The sequence below is a fragment of the Drosophila persimilis genome, unplaced genomic scaffold (assembly GCF_003286085.1).
Source record: "Drosophila persimilis strain 14011-0111.01,24,50 unplaced genomic scaffold, DperRS2 tig00000000-arrow-pilon, whole genome shotgun sequence".
In the NCBI taxonomy this organism is placed as follows: Eukaryota; Metazoa; Arthropoda; class Insecta; order Diptera; family Drosophilidae; genus Drosophila; species Drosophila persimilis.
The window spans coordinates 3,801,959-3,826,583 of record NW_020825288.1 but is presented as its reverse complement, the minus strand read 5'-3'; the positions used below and the strand labels follow the sequence as shown (position 1 = coordinate 3,826,583).

Sequence of the window (24,625 nt, the reverse complement as noted above, 5' to 3'; positions counted from 1 at the left end):
GCTTTCACTGACCCGAGCGGGGCCACCGGAAATTGACCTGCAACCTGGTAAATCACTTTGTTTTGATTCGACTTTGATTTATTTTGATGGATCCTAATGGGATTCGATGCATGACACAAATGCATCGCCCAGCTCCGACATGTTTGGGGCAAAGTTCCAGCATTATCATGAGTAATTTTACCATTTTATCCGTATGCGATTCTCTAATTTTGCTTGATCTCTTCGCGGCACGTCACGTTGACGGAAATGTGTGAATTATACGGTGAGTAAATGGCAAAAGTTTTCACTCACCACACCACCAAGCAAAACTCTAGCTATTAACGTTAAAAGTTCATTGCGGTTTCGTTTCTAAATCTTTAGTTTCGCCGCTTTTTATTAGCTGTTCAAAATTACCATTACCTCACATATAATATACAGGCGTACTGTACGGGGGCTTTCCTATCGATGTACTTGTATATGTACTTGTGTCCAACGGTCGATAATCGTCTCAAAAGTTCATCAGTCTCTCCAATAGTTCATCATTTGTTGTTGTGCTGTTGCTGGTAATGCGATTGTTAGACGTTGTTTTTGGCCTCTGTTTCGGTGTTACCCATAAGAGGCTTAGGGGACTCTTAACGGTATCGTGCAATGTCTTAATTAGGCCTCACAAAATGCCATGAAAAATTGTTAAATGAAACTCAGTGGGCGTGGCCAGAGCTACCGTAAATTAATGGTGTTTCCATAATCAAGGGGATTAGTTTGCGGGAGAAGTTTACGCTTACTAATCGATGGGGAATGCACATAAATTTGAAAAGATATTAGGCAGGTGTTGGCATCTAATATTAAGTAAAGTGGGAATTTATCAAGCGATCATCAGATATTAGGAAAATATTATAAATTTTACTCCTAATTTGATAAAAATGTAATGCAGTGCCTGGAGGTTTTTTACCAGTTATTTATTCTCAGCGAAAAAAAGTCCCATTAACTAGGTGCGCAGTCATAAAAATCGAAACGATATGTACTTCTGTGAGAATGGAATGGATAAATATTGAGATAGAATGAAAGTGAAATTCTTTTGGAAGTTATTGGAAGAGAGATAGAACCGTATTATTGCACCAGGCAGAACTGTTATCCATTCTAAATGATTAAATAACCAAAACATATCCACTATTATTCATAGCACTGTAAAAACTTCAGCTAATTTCTGGGATATTATCAAGCCATTGCATTTATTTCCATTCCCCTTCCCCCAAACAAGTTCGTTGGCTTGGGCACTGCTTCACTTTTTTCCGACTCCAGTGCATGACTAGAGTCATGCATGTTTTTTATTTATACGAAAAATGGCAATATCAGATGGGAATACAGGCTCTCTCACAATCACCCTCTCTCTTTCTCGCACGCTCCCTCTCTCGCTACATATCTGCCTCTCTTTCTGTTTGTCTAACTGTCTCTTTCAGTTGAACGCTGCACAGTGCTCTCGACGCTCAGGTGTTGTCGCATTTTGGCAGCTCTTGGGCCTGCTGCGCTCGTCTTGGGGTTTCAGTTTCGTTCATGACTTCGGCGCGTTAGGAGGCAGCAGCAGCAGCAACAACGACTGTAACATCCACATCTTTAACCACTACATCACAGCACTTTGAGGCTCGGCTCTTTTATTACGTGTGCATTATAAAAAAAGTAAAATTTATAAGTCCAATTACGTGTTTACCTGCGTGCGCTCATCGTCGTGTCGTTGGTGTTGTCGCTCTCGCCGTTGCCGTTGCCGTCGCAGTTGTCGTTCCAATCCACGTTTTGGTTAGCCAAAACCACAGCCAAAACCAATACCCAAAACCCGAATAAAGTTAAAACAGCTGTTTTCGCTACAGCTGGGCAAAAGGCCAGCGAAGACAAAAGCGAAGCTAAATAGCAACAATAATCGCGCGCGAGTCGCGACTAACATGAAGTTCGGTGCCTAAGTCTTTTGTTTCTCCCAGCATTGTGCACATTCGCACAAGAAGAACCAACTGACAGCAGAGCTGTACAGAAGCACGAACAAATCGAATTAAACAAGACTGTTTTAGTAGCAAAGACAAAAGGCCCAGTGGAAACCAGTTGTGCAACTACAATTCCCAATATTCCCAAGCCTTTTACTAGCCCGAGCCCGTGCCCGTGCCCTGCCCCCGTGCCGGCTCCCCTGAATCCAGACCGCAGAATCCTGTCCCAGCAGCAGCCGCCGCTCTACAGAAATCGAAATGGCACCGAAGAAAGAGGTAACCTTGAGCCAACAGCAGCAGCATCAACATCAGCAGCAGCAGCCTGTCATGGACTTTGAAAGGATTAAGCGTCACTTCAGCTGGTCGGACCCCAGTGCCATGTGAGTCAGAGCTATGGGTATTATTCGTAGCTGTAGCCACAAGTTTTTACATCACCATAAACAGCTGCCTTAATGGTTCCATAAAGTAGTCGTTAAGCCGAGAAACCCCGAAACGGAACCGAGTCAACGAGTCAGCTAAAGCAATTCGTTCAAGAAGAGATCCAGCAGATCCAGCGATCGACGATAGCCATCTCTACTAATCTTATGAAGTTCGTTGCCAAAGTCTTTCGATTGTCTTTGGTTTGCTTTGTTTTAGCCTCAGGCCAGGCGGCCGAAAAGATAACAAAAACTGGTTGGCTTTGAGATCGTGTAGCTCAAGAACATTCGGTTTCCGTTTCGTTTCGATTCAATAGAGTTGTGTTTTACTGCCGATTGACCGATTTCTGAACAATACTCGTACTCAGAGCAAGCCAAACTTGTCTTGCATAACGCTAATCGCACGTGTATGCTGTCAACGGAATTGAAGTTATTTTTGGAAAACAGACAGATTTATTGATGATATTTACGTACAAAGACAGGGAGAAGGAGAAAGATGATAGCATTCATTAATTGAGGGAGCTTTAGAGAGTGCATATATGTATGTATATGGAGATGCAGTGACAGTGAATAACACTTGAATAGGGAGTGAAATATTCAGTGCATTGGCCAAGGGTTACATGATGATTGGGGCTGAGGCTGAGTGAAATGCAAATTTGGATAACTCATCGGTGATCATGACAATTGAAAATATTTGCACCGTCCAGCTCGGTGTGTCCTCGTGCAATTGTACTCATAAGTATTTGTTTTCGCTGTCTTACAACATTTTCTGCACAAATTCCGCGTCATGCTTATTAAGCGCTGGGCTTTAATTGCATTTACGCGGAGTATTCACATGCTAAGCAACAAAATCAGCTAAAGGTAAAAAGTGACGAGTGAAATTTGCCATTATATAAAATACGCTTACGCTAACGCTATAAAGTAACAAATTTATAACAAGTTGTGCACATGCGCTGCGCCGCTCTAGGCGAGCGATGAGCCACACCACTGAGGCCCCTACCCAAACGATTAAAAATAGAACCCCAGGGTCGCCACAAGAGGGTAGAAGGGTTCAGTTCAGCGTTGGGCAACGGCTGGCTGGCTTTCAGCACTTGGTAATTGCTAATTTCAATAATTTCCTAAAAGCAAATCTGCAGGCAGCTCACTTACCCATCATAAATAGCAAACAAATAATGGTTTTTTGTGCGAATTAACATTCATCATCATCGCAATCGCATTCGGCGACAATTGGGCGCTGATCCCGGACTCCTGTTGCAGCAAAGTGGATTATAAAACATCCGGCAAGACGCACCGCTCGATTGAACACGATGTGTGAAAATTATTTGGCCATAATTCAAAATTCAATACAATTGTATTTCCTTTTTCAAATCGATGTATGCGAAACTCTCCGGTTTATGCAAATCAGATTTTTTGTCATTAATATATGCAGAGCTTCTTCTTTGACTTGGCTTAGTTTGTGAATGATATAATATTGGCAACACCCAAGATACATACGAGATATGCTGGACAAGGGTGTAGTCATGGCATTTGAGAAAGGGTGATTCGACAAAGGTCGAGGCTTAGCAGAAAAGTAACCCTTAAAGTATCCATTAATAGTACTTTCCATTTCAAAGGAACCACTTTATAGCTCTTTTAGCCCCCTTTTCGTACATCACTGTCAGGCATCAAAAATGTTTGCCAAAAGCCAACATCACATTAGCATCGAAATAGGGTTTTTTTTTGGGTAAGGTCTTTAACCGAACGACTGCCTTGTCTAAATGAGTTAGTCTGTTGGTTTTAGTGGTTTCTCTCTTTTGATGGCCTTCATTATACAATATCCAATGCTCAATCGGCTGCGTCACTTCCGCATGAACTAGTTCAGTTGTGAATGGCAGGGAAATATTGGGAAATCACTATGGTTGTGTTGTGTTTTTCTTGAGGGACGGGACCCCCCACCGGCTGGCGTGCCATTAATTGTTATTATTGTACCTTTGGCTGATTGCCGATGATGCATGTTGTATGCCCGTATGCCAAGCACGCCCCCATACTGACCGAACGGGTGAAACTGTTTTCGCGCGCGTTTGGGATAAAAATTCTAATTGCTGTATAATTAAAATTCCACAATCATGAAACCAGAAATGAAACTGGACAACAGCGCATCTGTGCTGGAAGTACAATAAATTATAATTAATTAACATAGCTTTTTATTTTGTTACTTCGAAATCATTTACATTTTTTTTAAATCTTTTTACCAACAAAAATTTCCTGTGTTGATTGGTGTTTAAAGCTTAAAATAAAGCTTATATTATCGACGTCGATTTATCACGTATACGACTACGTATGTAATGTCGCAGACAACGTGTAGAGTAAAAAGCTTTTCGGCTCTGTTAACTTTGCAGAAAAGCGCGTCGTCTCTGTTATCTTTGAAGAATAGCTTTTTGACTCTGTTAAAATTCGGCTCAAGCTTTAATTTTTTCAAATTATTTACGCACTTTGTAGACTCTACTGTCATTAGCCAAGTGAAGTGCGTCTTTGGCAAAGGAAATGGCAATTTTATTGCCCAGAGAGATCATTATACCTATAATATTTCTGCTGACTTCGGAGTACTCCGCTCTCTGTTCTGCCCTGCTCTCTAATTGACTTCAAAGTTCAAAAAGCAAATTCTGTTATTGTATGCTTTGGGGGAACACTTTTTTGGATATATTCTTGAAAAATGGTAGAATATTTTAGACAGAGCGTCTAGAACTTTTTGAACTTTAAGCGTACACATTAACGTAGGTACTATATTTAGAAATATTTGTTCGCCCGTATGTTCTGTGCCCTCAAAGGCCGCAGAACTACGCGAGAAATGGCGAAGTCATCTTAATAAAAAGAGATACAAACGCGTCTCTCGTAATGCCTGACAATGGAAGATTTATATCCGCAATGTGAGAATGTCAGCGGCTTTTGATTTCCTGAATAATCTTTATGTTCAGGCCCTCGCCGCCGGCGGCAGACTTTAGAATGTAATTCTGAGTTATAATAAATGAACTCAATCACGTATGCTTCCCAGTTAATGTCCTGAATCGCCGCTGTCATATAAATTAATGCCGATTCTTAGGGCCTTTGTGCCGTGTTTTCGTTGGACAATGACGTCATTTGCGGTATGAACTTTTGCCAATACTTTCACCGCTCCGCTCGGTTGCAAGAAGCCATATGCATTGTCTTAGAGCAGCAGCAGTTTTTGGTGTATTTGCTCACGGCATTAACAACAATTTGGCCCGCCTGCTAATTGGCTCGAAATGTGGCTGGGCCACAGACCACTAGACCAACAAACAGCATTGCACAATGCGGGCCAATCAACCTGGCAGAAATCTGACTCAAATGCCGTGCATTGTGTGCCAAAAAGTTTTCCTCAGATAATTATAGACGGATACACATATATCCCAAACGTTGAGCCCACTCCGACGTTGCTCGGCCAGCTTTCGGTTTGCATTTTATTCGGCTTTAATGCTGCTTGTATCTTTTGCTCATTTGCCAGTTTACAAGAGACCTTGACACATTTGGGGCGTGTGTGTTTTTGTGGCTTTGGCCAAAAAATCTTCACAAATTATAAAAAACCAGCGACGATCTCCAGCCCAGCCTCATTCACATCAAAAGCCGAGTTCGTTTCAAATTCGAAATCTACCAAAAAGCATTACAAAAACCAAATGAAACGATTGCAGTTTCGTAGATCTCTCTCTGTTAATGGGGCGTCGACAGCGTCTAATTGTAATTAATTAAGCCAAACCGCTTGCATTAGCAGCTCTTTTGCATTTGCCAGGCCAGACGCTAAACACCAGTCTAGAGTCTGAGCTGAGCTCCAGCTTCGCGCTGCGTTGCGTTGCAACAGTTGCATAATATTTGGCGAGCACCAAAAAGAAACAACTTTTGAGTCACTGCAGCTCGGCTGCCGACCCTCCCAGCTCCAGCCCCAGAGCTGGAAACTGCAGCGGGCACGGCACGCGAATGAATGCGCCAATCTAGAGAGGAGACAAAGTCGTGAGTGTAGTCGTGAGGAGAAGACGATCATTCGCTAGGAAAACTCAGACGTGAAACTTGATATTTTCCTGAGCTCAAGAGTACGTTCTCGATTTTCGAATGATTTTCAAATACTTTTTACTTCCCCTCACGACTCCATCGCCAGCTTAGGCGTAAAAGACATAAAAGAAATAGGTGATTAGGACACAGCACGAAGGCGAGACGAACCCGAGCGAGTGGCGAAAACGAGTTTCAAGCGAAAGGGAAATTTTATCGCAAAGTGCAATCCGTTTTATGAGCTTGAAATTGCCGCCGCCGCCGTCTCGATGCAATTAATTTAAAGCCAGGCTGTGGATGTGGCTGTGGCTGTGGCTGTGCCAGTGGCTGTAGCTTCTGTCACTCAGTCCAGGTCCAGTCCAGCGCCATTCCTCTGGCAGCTTCCCAGCCAACTTCCTCGTCCCAGTGGCGACCTTGTGCCCGTTTTCACAGCAGCATAAAAAAAGTAAGAGAGCCGAAACAAAACCGAAATGAAATTGTCTGAATGAATGTCCATTGGCCACTGGACTGGGAATGGTTGGGGGCTATAAATGCGCAATGTAGCAGACAAAACAATACAACAAAGTGTAGATTTGAAATGTGCACATCGTGAAACAAAAGAGGCTGAAACAGAAACAGACACAGAAACGGAGACAGTAAGTGAAGCTGTTGCGAGTGAAATTGATGCCATGGCAAACCCTCAAAATGTTGTCAACCAATTTCTTTAATGCTTTTTGGACATTTGCGCTTTTTCGGGTTGTTCAGGTTCGGGCCAAATGCACTGGCCAGGCCGAGTGGAGTCAACAAACTCGTCCAAGGTGTCGCTGCCGCAGCATGACTTGCCTAAATCCGACAGCCTCTGAAACAAAGCAAAGACAAAGACAAAAACTTAGAAAATTGCAAGCAGAGTTTTTTGTTTGATGGCTTTTTTATTGGTAACAAAATGTGTGTTGGCTGATCTTTGTGTCTCAAGTGCTGTTTCCCTGTGGGCGCATCAGATTAATATATGAACTAAAACATCAGCGATGTACATTACGAAATTGGCAGACTACGTTTACAAGAGTCCCGTCTCGACTACACAAATTGGTACACCATGAGACGGCAGTTTGCTTGTAATATTAGCTTGAAAACCTATTTGAGGCATGCTTTTGATGATGAGCATTTTGAATCTTAAAGTTTATCTAGACAGTTGCAAATTGCATCATATCCAGGCCTGGTTAATGATGAGGAGCCGTCTGGCTGAATATCAGTTTTCAGGGCTCATTAGCACGTTGCCTGTCGTCTTCCGAAAACCATGTCAAGTGCGACGGCAACGCATTTTGTTTATTTTTTTATATTTATTTCTTGATACATATGCACGCGTACGGACGGATAAGCTGAATACATGCTTGTACAAATGCGTAAATTACTTGTATTTTAACAACAATTATGTCCATTGCGACGACAACGAGGATGTTTACAGGCACATCAGTCAGCCAGCCAGTCAGGTGCAAAATCGCCTTTATGCCAGCCATTAAATCTGACTGACAAGCCAGGTCGGATCAGGCCGGGCCGGGCCACGAGGCGTATGAGTAATCCCTCCCTGAAGGAAGCTCAGCAAAACAATACCCTTCATATGAAATACGTGTACTTACTGATTCGGCAGCTGGATAAGCCGCTGTTTTGGGTCTCGGGACCGCATATAGCAGGCGACCTTGTCACTTAATTGCCGTTTAATAGCACCAGGGCTATGCTCGAAGCCAGAAAAATGTAAAAATCCATACCAAATATCCAATTGGTCAGCGTATCGCGGTCTTTGCAGCATGTGCTGTGTCCATCGACCATCGACCATTGACCATTTACCATTTACCAGCTGCTTAAAATGTTCGAACGCGTTTGGTTACAACACTCTTTCCGATCCGAACCGATGCGATCGGTAGATGGATGGCACATTTGGCCAGCACTTTGGGGCTGGCAGACACCCACAGCACACAGCACGGTCGATCGGCCAATCGGTTAGCTGTGCATTTTCAATGTCAGTATTGCGCAAATGTGAATAGTTTTTTTGGGTTTGTGGTCAGGTTTTTCGGTTTTTCTTACCCCAAACGGCAAACGCCCTTAGTCACGCCCTTAACGCCGGCTTGTTAATTTTTGGGATGACATTGAAATTGTGCAATGGGCAAACAACAACAAAATGTTTTAATATAGACATGTTTATTGATTTATTGTTGGACAGACAGCCGTCCATCACTCGTCGCGTCAATTCTTCGACCCAAAGCATTCTTTGGCACATTAATTATAGTAATTAAGGCATTTAATTTCGCCTTGAGGTAGCTGCAAAAATGTGTACGTATGTCTCTTTCTATTCAGGATGAACTTTGCTCTACTTGGGCTCTTTACATAAGCAAACCACATTTTTAATTAAAAGTGCATGGGAATTTCAATGAAATTGCAATAGCAATTACAATTTATGAAATGCGAAGCCAAATGAAGCCATTACCCCGATCCGAGAGAGTGAATGGTGAGTGGCGAGTGGCGGTGGCTGCTTTTGCAATTCTTGCCACTCACAAGAGCAAGAGCCAACAGAAGAAGAGCTTCCCCATGCGCCGCAACGCGTTGAACGATAGCCCGCCCTCAAGGTCGTCTCTCGGATTACATCAGACTCGATGCACAGAAAAACCCCAATAACCTGGGCCTGGGCCTGGGCCCGGGCCCTTTTGTGCCGCATGGTTCCCTTCCCCAAATAAACCCCTGCTCAAGCGCCGAAGGTGAACGAGCTGGAGCCAAAAAATGCTGCAGCGGAACGCCAGGAGCGAAGCCAACAAACTCTGCCTCGCCAAAAAGTCGCTCACTCGCAGTCGAGTCGCGTCGCGTCTCGTCGCGCTCATTCCACAAGTTGCCACAAGCGACTCAATCGCGTACGAATGGAATGAGTGGAGTGGCCTTTTGAGTGGGTTTCGGCCGGGCACACAGGTGTTTTTTTTTTGCTTTTGGTTTTGCTTTGGCTTCGACTCGGGCTGAGACGTCGTCTAGCTTTCAGTTGAGTTTCTGGCAGCAAGGCAACCGCAAGTCCACAGTCTACCACGCGTCTAAAGTCGCGCATAAAACGCACGTGCAAAAGTGCAACAGCTTCGGTGTCCCCCACACGTCCGCTCTCTTTCACTCACGCTCTTGGCTGGCCTGGCCGACTGTCCGTCTCTTTCATTGGCAAAGTGTAAAGTGCAAAGCTAGCCCCCAAAGCTAGCAGCGTCGGCAGAGGCAGAGGCAGCATCAGTGAAGCGGGGCTCCAGCCACAGCTCGGCCACCGACTCGAAGTCAGTCTTAGTCGAACCTTTCAGAGCAACGCAAGTGTCTCCGAAGTCTGCTCTCTCGTTGTCGCGTGATTTTCTGTGTGTGCCCCGAAAGTGTCGGGTGTCCGACTAAAATATATATATATTTTGACGAGAATTGTTTAAGCGGAGGGCGCGTGTGAGCAAAAGCCAAAGGCGATCTAATCTATCATTAATTCGTGCGTTCGTGCCTTAAGTCTTTCGTTTGGCGAGAGCAATCAGCGCATCCTACGCTTTTGTGCCCACTGCTCGAAGTGGAAGAGAAGTGGATTATAGCCTCAACAAAAAACGACAAATTTTGTGCCAACATTTGCACAGTCCCCCCCAACCACCAAAATAAAAAGAAAAACTAAACGACGACGTTGACGAGAGCTTCGTAAATCTATTTAGAACGCGCATTGTAAGTGTAAATTTGCTCATCAAACAAATGCCTGGCACGGAGATTTGGAGTTTGTCGAGCTTGACTTGGGCACAAAGTGCTATATACACGTTTCAGGAAATCACTTCTCAAACATTCGCAAAAGGCAGGCAAACAACGGGCTGTGCCCATGGGGATAAGGCAGAATTCTATACAAAATAATACTCAAGCAAACAGAAACAGAAAAATAGAAAAACAGAAAAACAAAAATCAATTCTTCATAAAACAAATGGCTGCCGCTTTGTTGTTACTTCCACCACGATGATGATCATCATCATCAAAGCTATCCACAATCCTCAATAAGATTTACACTCCCCCATTCCCATTCCCATTCCCATGCCTTCATCGGCTACTGTCCGTTTATAATGTTCAAACGCGTGCGTTCTGCGCCCGGCATACAAATGTCCGGAATGAATTGATATCGTCGTCATCGGCTACTCAAAACGCTGTTAGAATGCGGACTCTGATGAAGCCAGGGCCCAGCCAGCTATTGCTACATATTTTCGTACAACAATTTGTGGTATATGTGTCCATAACTTCAGTGGCATTCAGTGCAGGCATTCCACAGGGAATCGCATGGTGTGTCATTCGCTCAGTTGGCCATCAGTGCGGGTCCGTCGACTCCATCGCCGATGCACTTAGCTTAATTTTCATTTTATTGATTCAGTCCATTGGCAGCGGCCTTAATCGGCTTAAATGCTTGCGCAGTGGGAAGCCGTTCAAATGTATCTGTTACACTTTTTGTGCCCCACTTTTGTAGCTTGCGCTAAAAATAGTCAGTGCTAAGACCTAGCTTTTTTAGAGGCCTTGCACAGGCATGTAGCTATATGATTATCTTAGATAATCGCATCTATCATTCCCCATTCTGTGGCTTCAGTCTGCCCTTAGCAACACAATAAGTATCTGGACACACACACAGAATGCAACGCAAACGTGCACTGAGAAGAGGTCATCGAGAAGCCGAGAGCCGTAAGAGAGTCTGCCAGTCTCTGTGTAAGCCAGTACTCGTATCCCTCTGTGCTGGCGTTTGCAATTTCGAGCAAAGTTCAGCGTAATTAAGTGTTGTGACTTTTTGCATTTTCATTGCACAAGTGCACAGAGAGTACAGCGATAGAGCGATACAGATAGACAGATACACAGATACTATGATACTCTGATAGTAGTGAATCGTAATAATAACAATTATAGCAGAGCAGAGCAGAGCAGAGCGGAGTGCTTATGTCTTATAATAAAATGCATTCATTGTCAGATTTTGTGCACCCCAGACCCAGAGACCTTCGCGCGGGCCCTGAAATTAGTTGTCAAGGTCTTCTCTCTTTCCACTCTCCACTCTCGCCATGTGCATTTCCGAACTGAGCCGATCCGAAACTGTGCAGCGATTTAAAGCTTAAACTTGAACTGGTATTTTTCGTCTTTGGGGGTTTTTCTGTTGTTTCTGTAGATGTGTTTTTTTTTGTTTTTTGTTTTTTTTTTGGGGTCTTTCATTCTCTGTATATCACGTCGCGGCTATGCTTTGAGCAGAGTTCAAGGTGCCCCAACAAAAGTATGATGAAAACTGAAGTCGGATCTAGATGCGGCCATAAAAGCGGTGCGACATTTAATTAATATCAAGGCACTCGCTGCCATTAACATAAAGCTTTATATAAATGACTGTTCTGCCCAGTCTACTCTAGAAAGATCACTAAGTGATCCGATCCAATCCGATACGATACGATCTGAATCGAACCGAGCCGATTCGATACGATTCGATCGTGTAATGTAATGTTAGATAATTACGGACAATTTGCATTGCTTAAATCGATATTAAATGAACGGTTAATATTTCCCCCCAGTGACGGGGGGCATAACCAATTAAATTGAACTTAAACCGAACAGATCTCACGGCTGCAATGCAATTTGTTGGTCACATAACGCACTTGATAATTGAGGACTGGTCGACTGGTGGGTCACTTAATGACTAAATGCCAGGGCCTAATCGCTCAATAACGTCAACTTAGATGATTGAGCTACCTGGTTAGACTTAGACACAGAGACCGACGACAGACAGACTTAAGAACAATGTATTTGCACTAATGAAGAGAGCACATACATATGTATTCATAAAGATGTCTATTAGAAAACGCCCCAGAAGGTGGCAACCTCCGGGGAAATTTGTAATTCAAACTCGTGGACATTAAATTTTCAGTGGAACATTTCATGACAGGCACAACATTTGTTGGGGTTCACGCGACCCAATTGGAATGCCGGCTATCACCATCATCCCCCTCGTCGTCCTACTAGTATCTGGAACTGATTGTGCAATAGCTACATGGGGAGGAGGAGGAGGAGGCATAAAACAATTGGGAAAATTAAGTATTAATTGAGGCAATCCAATCGGACATTCTCTTTCGAGTTTTGCAGGAATCGTTGTCGTGTTGTTAACTCAATTCGATTCGATTCAATTCGATTCGATCCGGCACTCCAGAGACTGGTTTATAGATTACCTAGACCAATCGATGGAATTGATTAGGTTCGGCACTGAGTGGCCTACCCTGCTGATGACTTCACACGAAACTCAAACTAATCAAACCAATCAATATCAATCCACCCATCGGGATGGGATTATCTAATGGCTGGCCATATGTGGCCGCCAGTGCGGGTGAGTGCTCGACTATTGATTTGGGCACTGAAATCAGCCAGAAAAGTCTTAAGACCTGTTGCAGAACCAGTTGCCTGACAACGGGTTTGCCATTTGCGGCACTCAACACTGGCCAAAAGACCAACTCGACTCGAAGAAGTTGCAGCCACAAAACTGTGTCGCACACAAGTGCAGCGGGCATAAACACACCGGCAGACAGACAGACAGACAGACGGACACGCAGACATGCATGCAATTATGTCATCGGAAAAGCCAGTCGAAGAAAATGAAAACGCTTCGGAAAACGCAGCACAAACTGGCCTGCTGCGATGAGATCGAAAGTACTCGGCACTCGGCCATAAAGCCGCACTTTGTACTCCCTGCCCAGATGGGAAAGGAGTTCTGTTGAGTGGCATACTGCCAAGGCAGTTCTAATGGGCTCTAGGCTTTCGGCCTACCTTTGGAGGCCGCTTTAATGTCTCGCACATGACTGGGGCTCTAGCTGTGACCGCTTGCTTAATGCCACACACGTAGCCTGGCTATCGGCATTAAGCAGTCTCTTAAAATCACAAAACCATAATGGGTTTTCCTGTCTGCAAAAATAAAAACGAGTAATCTGTCCAGTCACAGCTGCTGCTGCTGCTGAAAAGTCGTTCAGTGGTTGCATTGCCTCATTGAAATTTAAATTGTATTTAATAAATTTATTCAAGCATTGTGTGTGCGACTGCCTGTCCATGCAGCTGGTGGAAGGAAGGCTTTCATGCTCAAGCGATTTGCTCATTGCTCAATATGCGGCGGAGCCTCAGAAAGATTTCAACTTGTTGATTCTGCTAATTCATTGAACCTCTTGAGACTCGCGAGTGAGTCACACCTGCCCGCTGATGCTGGTTTTTTGTGTTTTCACAATTCAGACATTCGATGACGCACGTGGTAGAAAACTTTCCGTTGCATCGGAAAGGCCCCCGGAAAGCCATTGCATTGCATGCCACCACGACTGACCTTGTCACGGCAACGCACTCGGCATGCAAACTACAGATCAGCAAAACCTCAACGATCCGTAGTAGCGTTTTGCTAAGAACTTTGCTCGCTTTGAAAGCTGAAACTTCAACAATAAAAACCATTTGGAGAGCATCATGCAGCCAAGCAGGCAAGAGGCATAGTCAGTCATGTCCAACAGAAACAACAGAATTCCAATGTCAAATGCGTACATTGCTTTTGGGCTCAATTATTATTATGATTATTATCATTGTTGTGCTGACTTAAGCGGCTTTTGGCCTGACTGACTGACTGCCCGACTGACAAAATGCTCAACGTCGAGCCGTTCAAGAAATATTCACAGTTTTCTTTGAGCCATGGATCATATAATGCCGTAGTCATATAGCATGACTTGGCATAACTGCTCGCACAACAGAAGCAAACACCGCAAGGTGTTGATTGTATAATGAAGCCTGGTGTATCGAATCGATATGACCGCATATCGAACGGGGACTTGGCGGGGAATTCCATTCAGTTAGTACGCGTAAAGCTACTTTCCTCTTTCTAGAAGCTCGTTTCAAGGGCTTTTCTTCCCACATTCTCTCGGGTAGAATGGTAAGCGCTTTACAGAGTCATTGATAAATTCTCTACACCTTCTTACACTCTTACACCCGCCTCAACAATCATCATCTACGATGACTGATCGAAAAAATAAACAACCTGCGTACAACGTGACGTATGTGAAATGTGCGAAGCGATTTGAAAGAAATTAAATGCCAGATGCCCAACTCGACAGACTCCCAGGTCCAGCCAATGCATAAATCAAACAATTTATGCTCAAACATGATTATTATTTATACATTTCAGCATTACATTGTGTGCCTGAAACACATGAAACACACAGACACCTCGCAGACACTCGAGCAACTGCAAGAGATTGGTCCGACTTTGGTGTAAAAGTAAAAGTAACTACCGGTTAAACAAAGGCAAATCAAAACATACGAAATAAAAACGTTGAACAAACGTTGGCAAATCAAACAAAAAGCCACCCACTCACCAGCAGCAGTGCACCACCAAAAACAAATACAAAAATGCTGATATCAACGTAAGTAAATCCCGCGGATGAACGTGCAGAGATTACGGCCATAAATCGCAATCAGTGTTTCAATTTTGACCCACTGATGTTGACCCACTTGGGTGCCAGTCAATCGCCCGCCGGTCTATCAGTCATTTCCAGTCTTCCAGTCTTCCCGTTGTCCAGTCATCCAGTTTCCTGCTGTCAACGCCCGATCTCTCGGCTTTAACACTTGTCGACCCATCAACATTGCATAATCCCTCAGCGAGACGGCTTTTGATTTGACTTTTCCAACGATTCGCTTTGCCCTTTTGTGTCTTTTCTGTTTTGGCCATATCTCTTGTGTTTTTTGTTTTTGTTTTGGTTTTGGTTTTGTAGTCGTCGTATCGTATGTATCTCCCTTTTGCATATTCGCCAGCGAACGCATTTCTCAGCGGGGCGAACAAGTTTGTAATTATGTCAAATACCAAAAGGCGCTCTCATTGCATAATCCAAATAATCCCCATAGCCATCGCGAATTATGTACCTCTTCTGGCAGATACATCTTCCCATGATTTATGCTCTCATCCCATGAAGCTGAAACAATGCCCGGCCTTGGTTTTTGCACTTCTCTCCCGCTCGTTACTCAAAATGATGTGAGAGGCCATTGATTTATTTGGCAATTGACAAGTTTGCCATTTCAACGGCTGCTTCCTCGTTGGCCTGTCAGTGGGAGCTTGGGCTTAAGAATAGAAGCCCATAATTAAATGCCATTGACTGAAACACAATACTGGCGAAACAATTCGCTCAAGAGGCAGCTCAGGCCGACAACAAAAGTCAATTACACGATGTCATTTGCATCTTCCGCGTGTGGAGGCGACTTGTATGGAAATGCCTAAGAGATGTATTGCTTATCAATTCTCCGGCTTCTCCGAAGTGGATTGGAATTCCCCGCGAAGGCCCAACGAAAGAAAGAACCAATTGTACGTTCCTGTGGGATCGGCGTGCTTAAAATTCAGCTCATCATCGCAATTGCTGCGTGACAGACTCCAGAGCCAGAGCCAGAGCCAGGGGCATAGCCATAGCCCATAGCCAGGAACAGTTTAAATCCGAGTTTGTCTGTCTGTCTGTCTGCCTGTCTACTTTGCATGCCTCTCCATAGGCTGATTATATGCGATTACCCGGCTCAATCATCAATGAAATGGCAACACGAAAAGCCTTCTCCCTAACGTGTTATATAACCAGAAGATTTAACAGTCTTTATCTTGGGATGACCTCATTGGCACCTCTGTGGGAGTCGCACTGAACTTTGTCTGTCTGTCTCCGCTCGCGGCTCTCCTCTCTCTCTCTCAATTATATATGGGGTTTGAATTCTAAAGTCCGCTATTTGCTCAATGAGTAAAGTGCAAAAAAAAATATAAAATCTGCCAGTTATGGCCCACGGAACGTTCAATTTATTGATTATTCGAGGAAATATACTCTGAGAAAATGACAACATAAAGATAGTGGGTTCCATTTTAAAAAATATACTCATACATATCTTTGGGTTTGTCCCTTAAGTGCCTTTCCATGGAGATAACTCACAGATGTTGACTAATCTCGCACAAATTCTCACGGTCTATCTGTCGTCTGGGTTTGTCACAACGATGTTGCAAGCCAACGCCAACATCTACCAAAAAAAAAAAGAAAAAGACCAAAAATATGTGGCGACTCTGTGGACACATCGCTGCATGCATAAATAGCGCTCTAATAGTTAATTAAATTATCAATAAGCAGGCACAGACCAACAAACACTATCAACATGCCCACAAAACTCTTAGCCATAAATGTCAAACGCACCCAGCTCACAAAAAGAGAGGAGACAAAAATGTCGGTTTGTTTGTCATTATAAAAAACTACTTGGCCTGACCTTGTCCATTGTTGGCTTGACGGTGCGCGCGCACACACGTTTACATTTACATTTACAGATACAGATGCAGATACTCAACCCAGCACACAGATACACTCTTGCACAGATAGACAGAAATTTACGCAACCTACGGGTGTTGGCTTTTGGTCGCCAGTGACTAACTCCGACTACAATAGTACTCGTACGCAAATCGAAAGACTCCGACAACGAACTTGAAACGCATTTCGTCAACGAAATTGCAGCATGACTATTTCTGAGTGCGCTTCGCATTCAGAATCCGTTGTGGCCCAGCCCCGCCCCAAATGTTGTCATGGGGGGACGCATTATGCAAATATTTGATAGGCCGCATAATAAAGCTGCTACTTAATTTTCACCGCAAACTCGGCATCGGTTGTCGAGGATGTTTGCTCGGCACTCGAGCGGTAGGCTGGCCATTGCCGGCCATTGGGCAACCATCATATCATCTCATCTCAGTTCGGATCGGTTCGGATCGGATCGTCTGTCTCGTGCCTTATACAAAATGCAAATATTTGCGGTCGATTGAATATTTATTTTAACGAGAAGTAACGCAACGCAACGCAAGCGATTAGCAAAAATAACTTGGGGTTCGATTGTACCCAAAAATCCAAACGTTTTCGAAAGCGACAACAAAACTGATCGACTGCGCTCAATCATTGACCTTGAACTAGTTTCCCCCCGTGTGTATTTTTTGGTGTGTGTATCTCGTTTCTCGTTTTTTTTTCTTTTCTTATATGACTTGCTTTTTGGGCACTCCGATCCCCGAGCCCCGAGCCCCGAGAGAGTTCGTTAATGATACGAAAGGCCCGCAGTCAAAATATGTTAATGAGGTGCGAAAATGATTAATTGCAGGCAATTATGAACTTTCTTCGCCGAACCATGGCTAACAATGCAGCTAACCTTGACCCAAAAATTGGCTGAACAAAGTATTCCCCCACATGGTTCGGGCCTCCGATGTGCAGCAGTGTAATGCAGGCGAAAACTGCATGGAAAATTGCATAACGGCTCAGACCAGACCACTGCAAATGCAAACTACAAACAGTTTGCATATTTGCTTAACGGCTGGCCTGGCCAACTAGGTTCGCGGCAGTGGCTGAGGTGGTTAAGCAATCGGCCAAAGGCAGAGCTAGAGCTGGTCCGACCAGAAAGACCATTGAGGCTTTAACAAGTTTACTTTACTTACGAGTATAGCGATTTGCTTGGTAAGCATTCACTTCGGTGTCCGACTTTGTCTTGCCAACTTTGCCAAACGATCACACACTGACCACCACTGACCACTGGCCAAGTGGCCAGAAAGCGCGTTGGGCAAGAGAGACGAGTGTATCTGTTGGACCAACTATATGCTCGTAAATATTGAAATGAAAAGTGTTGCCAAGCCGGGCTCCATTGTTGCTACTTCTCTCTCTCATTTCATGCTTTTTTGCAATGTGTGCCGCTGACATAGTTTTCAAAGCGCCAAACCACTGAAGCATACACCAGATACACGAGCTGATACACACTGAGATACTGAGATACAGATACTACTCATATGCGACCCCCCGATCGTTATGCAAATGCAAAAACCAGCAGCAGCAGCAGGAAGCAGTCAATAGCCAATATAGAGAGACACAAATAACTAATAAAATATTCTAAAATACCGAAACGAATGACCTGAACGTAGAGTCGGAACAAGTTTGTAGTTTTGATAGTTATTATTAGAAACTATTTTCAGTAATATATGTATATAGTTGCAATTACTAATTACAACGATTTATCTCCTTGCAGCATTCCCACAGACTCCGCGATGGCGGCCACAAACAACGATGGTGGCACACAGCCGCAGAATGCTGTTTCGGCCTGGGGCCAGCCCGCTGCCGGGCCACGCAACACACAGGCCGCCGTGTCCGTGCGACATGCCTTCAAGGCCTATGGCAAAAAGAAGAACGCCAACCAGGTGCTCAATAACCTGAATATGACAGTCCCCAAGGGAACAATGTAAGTAGCAGTCGTCTGTCCTCTGTCTCTGTCTTCTATAAAAGTGAAATGTTGACAGCTTCATTTAGCAACTAAATAAAATAGAAACGGCGAAAGTAATTAACACATCAGAGCATCACAACATCAGAGCAGTGCCCATGGGATCTCGATTATATAGTATATAGTATATACTGTATATTTGATCGACTCGAATTAGACGATCGAAGCAGACGATTTCCTTGTAACTAAGATTTGATTGCATGCCACGAGATTTTAGAGTCTCCGTCAGAGGTCAGTTGGTTACGCTCGAGCTCGAGCTCGAACTCGAACCTCTACAAGTAATTGCGGCAATTATATGGCTAACCAGTCCAGTCCGGGCCAAGACTAGTTTGCGCGCTCGTACTGTACTCGTATCTATCTTGTAATTGAGACGGCATTTTTGCATGATAATTTGATGCGGCTAACGAGGGTCGTTAGAGCACTTCGCCACACAGATGCCCCAAAGAAGTGATCCCCATTAAGGCCTAAGAGGCTTCCTCTTCCACCTGGCTGACGTCAATATCTGGTCCCATTCTACACGTTTTCACAATTAAAAAACAAATGCCGTCCGCATGCAAAGACTGCCATTGATTTGCGATATCTGGAAATAAAACCAATATGCAAAGCAACATTGATCGATTATTGGCAGGAAAACGATACTCAGAGTTCGATTTGCTTTTGTTTGTTTGCCTTCTACATACATCTCTCCATCTCTGTCCCGGCACATGTGCTTAATTGTGCCCGCCCCTAAGATCCGACCCGCTTCATGAATTTTTTGGCAAACATTTAGGGGCCATAAATTTTCAATCGTAAATAATTCATTTTTTATTTCTGCCTTTGGCATTGATAGTGCCCGAAGCTAAAGCCCGAAGTATTGCTAAAGTGTTGGTGTGCCGTGTCTCTGATTTCGGCATTCTTAATGATTTATAAGGCACACTTAACCATCCAGCTATCAGGGCTTGTGTGTATGTCGTAACGGAGTTTTATTCTACGACTAACAAAACGAGTATTATGCTGCAGTCTTGACCCAGTTAACAGTTTGGTTCGTTCAGCTTTGACCTAGGTCATGTCAGTTGTCGAGTCAACGAACTGCACGCAGCGGCAGCGACAACGGCCAGCAGGCCAGGTCCAAATGGCTTTTGGGCTTGTTTTCAAAGTCACTGAGGACTGACGATTATGCCAATTAAAGTCTGCCAGTCTGCGACTATCCTATCTGGGGTTATATCAAATGTTGTTTATAGCCAAAGTTTAATTCGGTAAATGGCGCTGCGTGTTAATTATAATAATAAATCCAATAACAGGCCAAAACGTGCGACCTACGTGCCGCAACATTTTGTCAAAGGCCGAAAGTCCCAACGAAAACAGACGACAAAATAACAATCCGATAATCACGATAATCATCGCCTATGAACCTCATCATGATGATAGCCCGTCTGCTTCTGCCACTCCACAAAAAGAGGCGGAGTCGCGTATCTGGCTGGGGTAGGAGGGGAAATGCTACAACTATATTTCTTACTTTTCAAGGTGAACATTTCGAAATAATTCAACTTGAACTGCGGGAATTAGCATTGACATCGTCGCTGACATGCCACGAACGTTATACATAGGTTATATGTATGTACGATAATACGATTATATGTATATATCCCATGTTTGTGACGACAGTTTTCGTGCTGAATTTGCGAAAACAATGCTTTCTCGCTGTCGTTCTCTAAACGATTTAGTATCCATTAATAGTAGACTTAAAAGAGTGTATATAACTTCTCTACCAGCTGATGTTCGACCTATAGAAATCCAGAAAACTTAGAGAAGAATAGGTATAGAGATATGATCTACAAATCTACCAAATATCATACTGTTCGGATGTTTTCTTTAGCACCTCTGTTTTGGTTAGTTTCTCATCCCAATATCTTTATGCTTCCTCCTTTAGTTATGGCCTACTGGGTGCCTCTGGCTGTGGCAAGACCACACTGCTCTCCACCATTGTGGGACGCCGCTACTTGGACTCCGGCGAGATTTTCGTCTTGGGCGGCAAGCCAGGCACCCGGGGATCGGGTGTGCCTGGCAAGCGTGTGGGTTACATGCCCCAGGAGATTGCCCTCTACGCAGAGTTCTCCATTAAGGAGACCATGATGTACTTTGGCTGGATCTTTGGCATGGAGACCAAGGAGATTGTGGAGCGCTTGCAGTTCCTGCTCAACTTCCTCGATCTGCCATCGGAGAAGCGTCTGGTCAAGAATCTGAGTGGCGGGCAGCAGCGTCGCGTCAGCTTCGCTGTGGCTCTCATGCACGACCCGGAGTTGCTCATTCTCGATGAGCCAACTGTGGGTGTGGATCCCCTGCTGCGTCAGAGCATCTGGAATCACTTGGTGCACATCACAAAGGCTGGCCAGAAGACGGTCATCATTACCACACATTACATTGAGGAGGCGCGACAGGCGCATACGGTAAGGGATCTCTTAAGAGGAGTATTTGTAGACCTTCGCCTCATCTTTCCCTTTCTTCCAATCCTTAGATCGGTCTTATGCGATCCGGACACTTGCTGGCGGAGGAGTCGCCCAGTGTCCTGCTTTCCATCTACAAGTGCATCAGTCTTGAGGAGGTTTTCCTGAAGCTCTCGCGCATCCAGAGCCAGAAGGGAGACGTGACCCATGTGAACTTCAGGTAAGTCCCAGCCGGTCAAAGTAAACGTGTTTAACCCCTCTAGCGTCGCACACTCTAATCCCCAAAACCGTAATCTTTTCCATTTGGCACTCCACTCGCATGCTCGCAATCTGTGTTCCACCATACACCATCCATCTCTGTGTGTTTTGTGATAATTTGGAGTAGTAACAACATCTCGTTGCACGCAATGGCCTTTGGCAGCAAGATGGACAAGCCCAGCTCCAGCCAAGAGGGCGGCGTTGTGGGCCTCAACTTTCACCAGAGCAAGGAGGTGCTGATCAATGACAGCAATGGCTCCATCTACACGGTTTGTTCTCCTCTTTTCGGCCGATCCCCTTGCTCATTTCTGTGTTTTGCCCCAATGTTAGCTCAACCAGGAACCGTACAGCCCACCGCCTTCCAGGCGCAACAACAACCCCAATGATGAGGAGAGCTGCCAGGACTGCTATGCCAATCTCTGCAAGGTCACCTCGAAGGGCAAGATCCGTGCCCTCTTGACCAAGAACATGCTGCGCATGTGGCGTAATGTGGGTGTGATGCTGTTCATCTTTGCCCTGCCCGTGATGCAGGTGATCCTCTTCTGTCTGGCCATTGGACGCGATCCACAAGGCCTCAATCTGGCCATAGTCAACGGAGAAATGAACAATACGGTATGCCAGAGCTACTAGAAGATCTCCCAGTTCGGAGTCACAATTCTGTTCTTTTAGGAGACCTGCTTCTGGGAAGACGGCTGTCACTTCGCCAACCTGGGATGTCGCTATCTGAATCACCTGAACACGAGCGTGGTCAAAACGTACTATACGGAACTAGAAGACGCCAAGGCGGCCGTGAGAAGAGGCGAGGCCTGGGGAGCTGTCTACATCACGGAGAACTTCACGGACGCCTTCACAGCACGCGCTGCCCTTGGCCGCGAGGCGGATGACGAGACGCTCGATCAGTCCGAGGTGAAGGTCTGGCTGGATATGTCCAATCAGCAGATCGGCGTCATGCTGAACCGCGACATACAGCTGGCATATCGTGACTTTGCCATGGGCCTGCTCGGACAGTGCGGCAACAATCCCAAGTTGGGCGATGTCCCGATTCAGTTCCGAGATCCCATCTATGGCACCATGAATCCCTCATTTACCGATTTCGTAGCACCCGGCGTGATCTTGACGTAGGTTTTTGCTATAAAATATATGAGAATACAATTAATATTTTATTTTATTGATTTATAGAATTGTCTTCTTTTTGGCTGTTGCTTTGACGTCATCTGCATTGATTATTGAGCGCACTGAGGTAACGAAGAGATGCATATATATATATAGCACTGCATATATTAACTTCCTGGATTCATTTCAGGGCTTGTTGGACCGTTCTTGGGTGGCTGGTGTTTCCCCTGGCGAGATCCTCTTCTCCCATGTCATCACCCAGTTCGTGGTGATGTGTGGCCAGACCACGCTGGTGCTCATCTTCATGCTGGTGGTCTTCGGTGTGACCAACAATGGTGACCTGTTCTGGGTGATTGTGCTGACGCTGCTGCAGGGCATGTGCGGCATGTGCTTCGGCTTCCTCATCTCCTCCGTTTGCGAGCTGGAGCGCAATGCCATCCAATTGGCGCTGGGCTCCTTCTACCCCACCCTGCTGCTGTCTGGCGTGATCTGGCCCATCGAGGGTATGCCCGTGGTGCTGAGGTAAGCGTCTCCTCGAGAGTCTCCGAGAATCCAAGTACAATCCTTCTCTCCGTTAGATATATTTCATTGTGCCTGCCCTTGACGCTGGCCACCTCATCGCTGCGCTCCATTCTCACCCGTGGCTGGGCGATATTCGAGTCTGATGTCTACATTGGCTACGTGAGCACGCTCTCCTGGATCCTGGGCTTCCTGATCCTCACGATGCTGGTTCTGCGGGCGAAGCGCGGCTAGAGGAGTCGTCTGTAAACCGGAGTACATAATTTTAGATCGCGTTTAGTCGTCATTGTCGTCCCTTCATAGCTCTTAAGATAGTTTCCCCCTGGTTGTTTATTTTTTTAAATTCTCAAACACTCTACCCCTCGACCTTTGCTCCTTTATGTGTATCTCTCTTTTTCCGCCCAAATGTCATAAATTATTTAAGCACACGCAGCTTTCCTTAGCTTCTACTTCGCACTGCACTCCGAGCCCTATAAGTAGTCGTTTAAGTCTGCACATTTCGTAGTTTAATTTGTAAGGTTTAGGTACCTAAATGAATTGTTGTTGCTGTAAATATGTTTTGTGTCACAAATTAGAAGAAAAAGTCCGTTTGTGAGCGACCTACCTAGACGTCCATTATTCGCAATCCTCTGTTCTAGACCTTCTCTTGATTCCAAAACGGGCAATTTATTACACACACACACACACAACACTAATTTTATATATTTTTCAATGGACTGTGATTGTTTTTTTACATATTTCACGCGAAAGCCTAAAGAACAAAAAAAAAACAAGAAAAACAAACAAAAACAATATGGTGGGTTTTGTTAATAACATTAAGTAGTTTAAAGCATTTTTGTATGGGTTTAAGTTTTTTAAGTTAAAACATAATTAAATACAATAATGTACACACTACCCTAAAGAGTATATCCACATATACGAATACACATATTTCAGGAAATATTATGCTCAAGGCATAAGTATTTCACAACGAAAAAATCGTAAGATAAAGAACAAACAACGAACAAGTGAAGCAAAAGTCCTTATTTAAGCATGACCAATCATTTACTATGTGAGCGCAGTTATGTATAAATAACAATAAAAACGTGAATAAAAATCTATATATCAATCTTTTCATAGAATTGAGATTAGTTCTAAAAACTCAAAAAGCTAGTCTTTGGATTGATGTTTTATAGTTTATAAACATTAACCAGTTTCACGTGCTATGCATCAGGACAATCTCTACAAGCAAAATATTGATGCAAAATTATTTTCGAAAATCTCATTCAAATTTTGTTTTATCGATAAGCCGCGCGCATAACAGAACATAACAGATAGCGTGAGGATAACAGCAATATCTAACTTTAACAGGCCAGCTGTGTCATTCGATTACTGCCTATCGTAGAGATGAGCAAGCTGTCATGCTACAAACACAGTCACAGTATTACTCATACAGTGACTGTTGTCTTAACATCCTGTTACTTAACAAGACTGATAGATTAATACATTTTGAACTTTCATGACATGACTGTATTATGGTGAAACTATTTTCATTGCACATCTGCAAGATGCAAGATAAATATTGCAGGAGACAAGAAATGTATGTATTGCGATTCAATTTTCAATGCAATCTAGGATGATA

At 44.3% G+C, this 24,625-nt stretch overlaps 1 protein-coding gene across 4 annotated transcripts; it reads left to right on the top strand.

Annotated features, from left to right (window-relative positions):
* The first annotated feature begins 1,568 nt into the window (after positions 1-1,568).
* Positions 1,569-24,104, top strand: LOC6594768 (ABC transporter G family member 23). 4 transcript variants are annotated; one of them, XM_026985378.1, is made up of 11 exons: positions 9,440-10,087; positions 14,565-14,802; positions 18,443-18,652; positions 20,601-21,117; positions 21,186-21,334; positions 21,536-21,641; positions 21,703-21,984; positions 22,042-22,490; positions 22,552-22,612; positions 22,676-23,007; positions 23,064-24,104. In XM_026985378.1, the coding sequence occupies exons 2-11, from the start codon at positions 14,789-14,791 to the stop codon at positions 23,236-23,238; spliced, it is 2,295 nt and encodes a 764-aa protein (XP_026841179.1). In that variant the 5' UTR covers positions 9,440-10,087; positions 14,565-14,788; the 3' UTR covers positions 23,239-24,104. The 4 variants fall into 4 exon arrangements, with proteins under 4 accessions (XP_002020082.1, XP_026841169.1, XP_026841179.1 ...); XM_026985375.1 differs by having other exon boundaries at positions 21,500-21,641; XM_002020046.2 differs by lacking the exons at positions 9,440-10,087; positions 14,565-14,802 and adding an exon at positions 1,569-2,329 and having other exon boundaries at positions 21,500-21,641.
* Positions 24,105-24,625: the final 521 nt, after the last annotated feature.